Source organism: Balaenoptera ricei, chromosome 9, assembly GCF_028023285.1.
Source record: "Balaenoptera ricei isolate mBalRic1 chromosome 9, mBalRic1.hap2, whole genome shotgun sequence".
Lineage (NCBI taxonomy): Eukaryota > Metazoa > Chordata > Mammalia > Artiodactyla > Balaenopteridae > Balaenoptera > Balaenoptera ricei.
Window position 1 is genome coordinate 96,185,732 of NC_082647.1, and position 9,929 is coordinate 96,195,660.

Genomic DNA, 9,929 nt, shown 5'->3' on the forward strand with positions numbered 1-9,929 from the left:
ACACCCAGATCCACCTGGCTCCAAAGACCACCTTCTTTCTCCTGTAGATGTGGCCCATTCAGGTGAAAGAGTTTAAGATTTTAAGATCAATTCAAGGGAAAACTTGACACCATTTAAAGTAATATATTTTAAGGAAATAAACAGCACCTATTCACATATTAACAAGGGATGCCACAGGGAAATTGTTATTTAGTCATTTTATCTTCAAATAGTTTCTTTTACACATCCAGGCAGCTTTCCTTCATCCTATTCCTTATTGACCATCAGTGTGAACAATCCTTGGGGACAGAAAGCTAAATGGAAAAACAGACTGCTGATTTCTTTCCAGAGAAAAGAACTAATACAACTGAAATAACCTGACATAAACGAAACGTACCTTTCTTTTAAGATTCCTGAGAATCCTTGGTGAGAACTTACGAACTTAGTGATGCCTACATCCAGCTCGGTGAGCCCGTGCTTCATCATGTTCGCGAAGCTCTCTGCCTCTTCCTCCTCCTCACCCTCCTCTGAAAGGCCATCTTCCTCCTCCTCTTCCTCCTCCTCCTTCTCCGACCGAGGGTCAGAATTCTTTTTACCCTCTCCAGCAGTTCTGGGTGGCCCAGGCACCTTTTCACTGCTGGGTAGAGAGTTGTTCTCTAGCCTGTCTTGATCTTTGGTCGGACAGCATTCTGAGACCTTCTGTCTCTTTGCCTCACCTGGGGCCACACTGTCATTATCTTCGACAGCAACAGACCCCCGTTTCAATGACACACCGGTCATTTCTGTCATCTCCATTTTCAAGGATCCAAGAAAACATTTAAGAGAACCTTTTAGAAACAAGAAAGAGCAGGCAGAAATAATCACTTCAATAAAGAATTGGGTTTCAGCAAATAGAGGCACATTTAACTTTGTCCCTAGGGTCCTAAATATCATTTATTAAAATAATTCTTCCAAATATACTTTTAGTGGCATAGAAAAATGGCACAATATTTCTGCAGGGAATTTGACAGCAAAAGCCTTAAAAATATGGATGCCTCTTGACCCAGAAATACTACTTTCAGGAATTATCCTAAGAAAATAATTAAGAAAGTGCTTGAAGTTTTAACTGTAAGGATGCTCACCTCAGTGCTTTTACATTAACAAAAAATTAAGAACAATGACATCTAGTACATAAACTGAACAACATGTAGAAACAATGTGAAAAGAAACTGGGAAAGGTAGTTACTTCTAGGAGAGGGTGTAGGTGGCTGCGGACAGCAGGGAGACTTGTTTTTACTGAATACCACAGCTGTAGCATCTGAGTTTTGTTTCACGTATATTGTTATCTTTTAGAAAAGCTGATTAAGTTAAAAGTATATAAATAAATTTACTAACATGAGTCATTTATTGATATGATTATACCATGTCATATTTTTTTAAAAAGCAAGGAGAATGGGGAGTTCTTTAATGAGTATAGAGTTTCAGTATTGCAAGATGAAAAAGAGCTCTACATATTGGTTGCAAAATGTGTATGTACTTAACACTAATGAACTGCACACTTAAAAATGGTTAGAATGATGTTATGTGTATTTTGCCACAATTTAAAAAATACAGATTATCATTTAACTGGCCCATACACAATGTACTAAGCAAAAGTCTAGGAAGCCATACGCACTTCCCAGTATGGAGCACACATTTATCTAAGACCGCAAGCGCCTGTCTAATTTGATCTTATTTGATGCTCTTGGTGAAATAAGGATAAAGCTTCTTCCTGTATCACTTATATAGGGAAATGCTAAAATTAACATACGAACTTGGTAAACATATTATAAAGAACATAAATGAGCAAAATATTCTAGTTCTCCAAGGCTTGGTTAATAAGAAGCCCACCTACAGAAGCATCTACAGTAGAATAATAATGATGAACTAAATTTTAAGAATCCGTATTTGATCTTGCCTCATTGTCAAAAGTCAAGAATGGAAAGAAAAGTGAAAAGTGAAAGGCTACAAAAAAAAGAAGGGGGGGGGAGTAGAGAAGAATGTCAGTAAAAACAATTTCCTTTGAAAGACAAAAAAGAAAAAAAAGAAAATGGAAGAAACCAAGAAAACGGGAACTGAAGTAGACTGCACCTAGTTATACAAAATTATCTCTAATCCAAGTAAGAAAGCACTTATTCTTTACGTGTTCTAAGCAAGGTATAGTAAAAGAGAATGCTAGTTTATGAGATGCTGATGGTGTTTCATTCTCATTTTCTACCAACAAAACTGCCCTCAGAGCCTGCACACCAGTGACGGAGGCAGGCAGGGCCCAGGGCTTCCTTGAGACATGGGAACACACAGAAGACCTCAGAGGGCATTGGCGTGAGGGTGTCTGAGAAGACCTCTTCCTAATGGAAGACTAGACGTGAACACCTGAGTCAAGCTTTAGGGAACGAGTAAGAGAGAGGCTGTGCAAAAAGCGGGAGGAAGGTGGTACAGCATGTGCAGAGGCACAGGAGAGCATGGAGCGCTGGAGGAACCCCACCGAGCTCACCATGCATCACGAGGGCAAAACACGCACGCAGAGAACCTACACTTAAAGCTGGGGAGCTGGCGGAAGCCACACCAAGCTGAACAGAGGGAATTACATCCGAAAAAACAAATCGTCACCTAATTCGTAAGCCAGAGAGATTTCATGGTATCCCTTCAAAGAGAAAAACCGGGGTTAGGCTGGGAGATTAGGTAAGATGGCAACTGAGGTAAGAAATTAGTAAAACCTGATCTAAGGCTGAGGCAAAGGTGACAGAAAGGAGGGGTGGATTCAGGGACATTTAAGAGGTGGCGTGGACAGGACTGGGTGACAAATGTGGGAGGAAAGAGGAAATACTACAGGATGACTCAGGTTTTCTGTCTTGGGGAATTGAGAGGATAAGGGGAGATCTTCCTGACATGGGGACCCTAGGAAGAGGCATGGCGGGTAGGAGGGATATAAGCACACGTACAGTCCTGTGGTGTTGCTGGCACCTGGGGGACATCCCATGGCCACTTATTACACTGTGTCACACATATTCTTACCCCCAAACCCACAATGGCTCCCCGATGCCCCAGTGGCAGTGTGGACCTCAACCAGGGGCTGGACATGTCCTGTGAGCAGCTGATGCGGAACCGCGGGCTTCGGAGGGAGCGGCATCACGCGTAAGTGCCTGCACGGGGCCAAGAAGGCGGCGTCACCCACAGAGAAGCCCCAGGTGGTGAAGAAGCACCTGTGCAACGTGATCATCCTGCCCGAGATGGTGGGCATCTACAATGGCAAGACCTTCAACCAGGGAGAAATCAGCCCGAGATGATCGGCCACTACCTAGGCGAGTTCTCAATCACCTACAATCCAGCATTGGGGCCCCCCGCTCCTCCCGGTTCATCCCCCTCAAGTAGCCTGCTGGCCACTAAAGACACAGACATCTCTAAAACAAAAAACCCTCACAACGTTCTCAGCTGGCCTGACAGGATCTACAAGCAGATCCCGGTACCCTTCTTGAGGTGAGAAGAGGAGAGCGCAGCTAACAACAGCCACATCCGCAGCTGGGCTCAGACTCCACGGTCTGCAGGACGTCTACCTCCTTCCCAGGACGCAGAGAACTCATCAGCCTCCCTCTCAACAACGTGATGGCCGTAAGCCCGGATGGAAACACCAGTTACTTCCTCTGCTCCATCCTTCTGCTTCGGCACCATACATCATCCAGCACCATGTGCCACTATCCTCCACACAGGCCTCCGACGACTGAGGCCCAGCCCGCACAGGTGCCCACTCCCAGCCTGACCATTCACGAGCTCTCTCTTGTGGGAGGTCCTCCACACCTGTCTCAGCCCTGGGCTCCCTTGTCCTTTGAAACTCATCTGAAGACCATGAGCCCTGACTCCCATGCCTTCCTCTCTGTTAAGTCCATGTCTTCCCATTTTACCTCCCTTCATCCGCACTACCCACGTGGGCACCCAGATACCATGCTTTCCCTCACCACTTTCTAGCTGTGTAACTTGGTCTGAGTAAATTACTTAACCTCTCCAAGCCTCTGTTCTTCAGCTGTAAAACGGGAATGATATGCGCTTCATGGGACTGTCGTGAAGATTAAATGAGATGACAAACACAGAGTGGCTGGCCACAGTAGGAACTAAATAAATGCCAGTCCCCTGTCCTCCCTCAAGAGGTCTGCAGATTCTTTGAGGACAGTAATTCTTTTGTACCTGCCAGAGAATCCAGAGAGGTATTACAAGCATCAATAGATATTTTGAAGAATTCTTGAAACAGGTGCTGAAACTGTTCCCCATCTACAGATATCAAAGACCTACTAAGTAGCAATTCCCTAATGAAATACTGGACCATGGCCACTAACATCACAAAAAATAGACAACCAGACACTGCAGGCCCCTGAAAGGACATGCTGTTATCTATGAAGCTCTTACTGATTGCAACTCTATATCTAACTACTAGTTTAGATGGCATACAGGGACAGAAGATGTTAAACACCACCATGCAGAAGCAATCAGCAAAAGTGTGAATGTGGGAAACTCAATAAGGACCAAGACAGTCCTTCAACTAATAAACAGCAAGACAAAAAAGAGGAAAGGGGAACGTACAGATAAACCTACAAAGAAATGCAATGGGTGGATTCTTCTTTGAATCCAGGTTTAAACAAATCAACTGTTAAAAAAAGTATTTATGAGACAATCAGGTACACTGAAAACAGTGAAGATATTTGATGACATTAAGATAGCATGGTCAACTTTTTAAGGTACAATAATATCACTGCGGTTCCACTTAAAAGTAGAATCTTTGTCTTAGAGATACAGGATGAAATCTTTATGGTTGAAAAGATATGAAGTCTGGACTTTGTTTCAGAATAATTTACCAGTGATGAATGAAAGTGCAGTGGGGTATAGATTTAAAACAAGATTGGCCATGAGTTGATAGTTGTTGCAACAACAATGGGTGATGAGAATATGGCGATGTCATCACATCATTCTCTCTACTTTGCATGTTTGAAATTTTTTATAATAAAAATAAAAGTTCAAGGTATAAACAGATACACTAATTATTCTATTCTCATTAAACCACCATTCTGTCCAGCTCTACTGCTCCCTCTCTCCCATCACCTGTTCTTCAAACACAGAGACCTGCAGTCCCAAGACACCACCTCTTCCATCTTCATTTCTTCAAACGCCCCAAACCTCAACAGCTCTTAACTCCTAAGCCACACTCAACACTCTTGCTCACTAGCCCAGCTGCACGATCCTTGCTAAACCTCACCCAAGTACCAATCCTACTGTCTCCATCTGTGTTCCTGGCTGCTGCTGGAGAAAACATCGCCAGGTGAGGGGACTTCCTCTTGTGACAGCCCTCCATGCTGCCCGGCCATCCCTGGTCAGCAGGGTCTTCTCCAAGTGCTGTGTGCCGCTCACAAAGAAAACAGGGATCCTGGGACAGACACACCTCCTTCCAGCACATTCACAAGACCCCTTATTATAACCATTCCCCTGCAACTGCACCCCTCTGAAGGGAATTCCAGACTCATTTTAACAGTCACTCACTCCTCGTCCCTGCACTCCATCCCCTCAGCAAATACTCACCGTGCACCCCTGTACCAGGCGTTATTCCAGGTACTGCATGCGACACCCTAGCGAATCAAATAAATGCCCCGCCAGCGTGGAGCTTACATTCTGGTGGAAGATCTGGCTTCTACTCCGTGCTTTTGTCCTGCTTCTCGAGGTGCTCTTTTCCCCTCCTGCTCAACATGCTGCTTAAATTTGGGCTTCCCCAGGTTCCTTCCCCAGTCCTGTTCCCTTCTCATTCCCAAGTTTTCCAGCCAAGACGCATCTCCAACTCCCTGATTTACTCAGGGGAGGGGTCCAAGGCAATCATAACGACCGCTAAACAATGATAGTGTACAGGGAGCTCAATCAAGCCTCGCTTCAACCCTGTGACTTAGGCGTCATTATTATTCCCATCTTAGCCACTAAAAAAGAGAGTATCTTGCTCTAGGTCACACAGCCTAGTAAGAGGTAGAATCAAACATCAAATTCAACATGCCCCTAAGTGATCTCATCATTTCCCACCACAAATGCACTTCTCTTATTTATTTATTTTTTAAATTAATTAATTTATGTTTTTTGGCTGCGTTGGGTCTCTGTTGCTGCACGCAGGCTTTCTTTAGTTGCGTGGAGCAGGGGCTACTCTTTGTTGCGGTGCGCGGGCTTCTCATTGCAGTGGCTTCTCTTGTTTCGGAGCACGGGGTCTAGGCGCGTGGGCTTCAGTAGTTGTGGCTCACGGGCCCTAGAGCGCAGGCTCAGTAGTTGTGGCTCACGGGCTCTAGAGTGCAGGCTCAGTAGTTGTGGCGCACGGGCTTCAGCAGTTGTGGCACCTGGGCTTCAGTAGTTGTGGCACACAGGCTCAGTAGTTGTGGCTCATGGGCTCTAGAACACAGGCTCAGTAGTTGTGGCGCAGGGGCTTAGTTGCTCTGCGGCATGTGGGATCTTCCCGGACCAGGGATCGAACCTGTGTCCCCTGCACTGGCAGGCGGTTTCTTAACCACTGCGTCACCAGGGAAGCCCTGCACTTCTTTTAAATTGCACCTCTTACTCAAGGAATGTTAGCAACAAACTACCAGTCACCTAAGCCAAAATATGGGCATCACCCCATCTCCTCACTCTCCCCTATGTGAATGAAATTCTGGAAGGTTTAGGACAGCATTGTTACACCTAACATCCCTGGAATGAGAATATTAACAGATCGTGGATCTGAAGTATCAACCACTGGTTTCAACTCTTGCTTGGCAGTTTGGGCATATGACTTAGAGCCTGATCTAGGTTTTGCCATTTACCAAGTGGGTCACCTCTCTTAAGTCTCAGTTCCTTTCTCTTTAAAGCTGAAAATGATGACTTGGTCAAAGGTCTGTACTAGCTGTTGCTATTCAACTGTTGGTCATTAATATTTATTATGGATGGTTTTCACCGCAGAACTGTATTGCTGAGTCTGGGGAAAGACAAAGCTTCTTATGCTTCTTTTGTTCTCTGGGCTAATGATTAAACATGGCTTTCTACTTCAAATACCATTTAATTTTAAGAGACCCTCAAAGCACTGCCAAGAGCACCAAATAAACAGACCTTTAGTATCTTTTGGCAGTCCTTTTTTTGACACTTGTGGACACTTGCCTGATCTCTTTTTCTTGTTACATTTAATTGTAAAGACAAGCTCATTAAACAAAAGTATACTTTCCATTTGTTTTAGCCAATGGCCCTAACACAGACATTATTAAAGTATATATAGCACAAGTGATTATAAATCACTCACTATAAATTTTGCTAAGTTCTGTCTGTGGGCCTAGAAGCTGAGAACATATTTGCTATAACAGGTATGCAAATGTCTGTGCTAAGGGAGGCAGAACTCAAATCAGTATTGTTTTCTTAAGCAGAAACTACACAAAAGAGAAGACTGAAATGAAGTATAATTTTTAAATGAGAGAGAGAGAGAATGAATCATGTGAACATCGAAGAGGCCGAGAAGAATTCAACCAGAAAAATAAAACAACCCTAACCGCCCCCATTTGATTTCCCTAAGGAAATGAGTTTTGCATTCAGGATGATCTAAATATACATATTCAAGCCTTCTACCTCAAAGCTGTAAAAAGTGACTGGCTTTAAAAAAAAAAGGAGGGGGGGAGGGGAATAAAGGGCCCAGCTTTACGAGTTTTCTAAATGGTACTAAAATTTAAAAAAAATTTTAAGAAACATAATGCTGTACAAAAACACTATCCATGATACTAATGAGAGCTTCTCAAATGTCAACTAAAATCTTTATAGACCAGAAGCTTGATGCTACAACTGGGAAGAGAATGAAATTTAACGCTACTTACCCATGAACTCAAAGTCCTACACAATTCTTTAGCGGGAATACTAAAGTAATAGGTTTTGTTTCTTTTACACTCTGAACGAGCCAAATGGGATTAGAAATATTACAATTTTAACAGTATTTAAAAGTCTTTCTCATTAAGACATTAGATTCACCAATAAGCTTCCTCTACAATCCACAACAAAAATAAAGTTTAGCATTTTCAAAATTTTAATACAAGATTGACAGTCCCTTAACATTACTTCCTGCAAAATGAACATCTAAAAAAGAGCCATAATAATCTTATCTGTACTTCAAAACCCTCCACAACTTCCACTTTTTAAATGCATCTATCCTCCATCCTCTGCAAACCATCAAGAATCCCTCCAGCTTTCACGACAAAGAGCACTCTCTTCAGGGCAGCGCACAGACTACACTCTAATATGCGAAGTCATTAAGGCCCTTAGATTCGTTCATTCCACAAATATTTATTAAGCACCTCTTATGAGTCTGGCACTGTTCCAGGCACTGGGGAAAATAGGAAAATTTCCTACCCCCATTAAGCTTACATATCAGAGAATAAAACAGTCTCAGAACATGCACGCATAAGCGCTACAAGTCAAGCAGAGTAAGGACGGTGAGAGTAAGAGGGGTGCCCTTTAGTGAAGTCTCTCTAAGGAAGTGTCGTGTGAGCAAAGACTTGAAGGAAGAACTAGACGTGAAAAGATATGTGTGTTCGGGCAGCAGGTACAGTGCCTGTAAAGAACCTGAGGCAGGAGCAAACTTATTCAACAGACCAGCTGGACTGTTATTTCTCTCTCCTACTTGGGGCCAAAAGCCACGTTTCATTAACAGCTCTACTGCACCAGCTTCTATCAATCAAAAGATACGTTCAAAAGGAGTTGTAAATTAATACACACGAACTGTTGGCTACTTTGCCTAATGACTGAACAACATCACTGCCTATCCAGTGTGAGTGTACAGTCTGATTTTTGGCAGGTGCCTCGACTGCCAAGGCAAGGAGGTGCAAGGCAAGGATTGCCAAGGTGATGGGGCATGCCGGCTTCACAGATGATGAGAGACTTGAAACAAAAGCCCTTAGTAACCCTATGTTTTCGGAATAAAAAAAAAAAAAAAAGTGGTCTGACAACGGAACCAAATATTTGAAAGACTAAACACTCCAAACCCTCTTTCTTGGCAGGCGCTAATACCCAGGCAATGAGGGTGTACTGTTAAACCTCTCGGTGCAGGGCTGGCGGTAACGACTCCGTGTGGATGGGTCAACACGCCCAGCAGCACCTCCTCCATCCACTCATGAAACACTGACCGAGAAAAACTCCGGTTTGCTCCTACACTGGGAAACGTATACAAAACAAGCAGTCACCTGAGTGCCTGCTTGGCACGTAGTAGGTTCGCTGTTAGTAATGACAGATAAATAAGAGAACGAAAGCACGTGGGCTGGACCCGGTAGAAGCCTGGCTCAGCGGTGTACGGAAGCTATAAAGGGCTTCGGGATAAAGGCGGGTTTTCTCTTCCGGGAGGAAGAAGACTTTAGAGAACCTCAGGGGCAAAGAAAGGGAGGAGTGGGACTGGGATCCTCGGGCTAACAGCGCCGCGGGGAGGAGGGAGGGCGCGGCGCTTGCGAGGACCCGCCGGGAGAGCGGGGGGCGGGGCTGGCACCGCCGAACCGCAGAACCCGCCGGGCTCCAGCCACACTCCCGCGGGCACGATCCGTAATGGAGGCGCCATGGGCGCGCCGCGGCCTCAGACCACGGCCGGGACGCCTTCCCAGTCCACTCTGCCCCTCCGGGTGGGGTTTTGGGCCGGGTGGCAGGGCCGAGGGCTGGCCGCAGAGCCCGGGTGGCTGTGGGGAGGCCGCACACTTACCCGGGGCCTGAGAGCGCGCGCGCGGCGCGGACCGGGCGACAAGGAGGCGGGCGCGCTGCTCCAGGCGCAGGAGGGCGGCGGCGGCTAGGGCCACTCGGAAGAACCAGCAGCAAGGGCAGCCAAGCATAAGCAGCGGACGCGGTAGGCGCCTGGGCCCCGCCGTGCTCAAGCGGACTCACAGCGGCTGGCCTCACACACGTGCAGCGCAACGACGCGCCGCTGCCGG

At 45.5% G+C, this 9,929-nt stretch overlaps 1 protein-coding gene across 4 annotated transcripts in view; it reads right to left on the minus strand.

The window, feature by feature from the left end:
- The window catches only part of PUS7 (pseudouridine synthase 7), a 55,433-nt gene extending 45,504 nt beyond the window's left edge, over window positions 1-9,929 (minus strand). For all 4 annotated transcript variants that reach the window (XM_059934144.1, XM_059934143.1, XM_059934145.1 and 1 more), the window contains exons 1-2: window positions 9,704-9,929; window positions 377-806 (exon numbers count right to left, since the gene is read on the minus strand). In XM_059934144.1, the coding sequence (XP_059790127.1) occupies window positions 377-806; window positions 9,704-9,830 (557 nt within the window). In that variant the 5' untranslated portion in view covers window positions 9,831-9,929. The remainder of the gene's footprint in view (window positions 1-376; window positions 807-9,703) is intronic.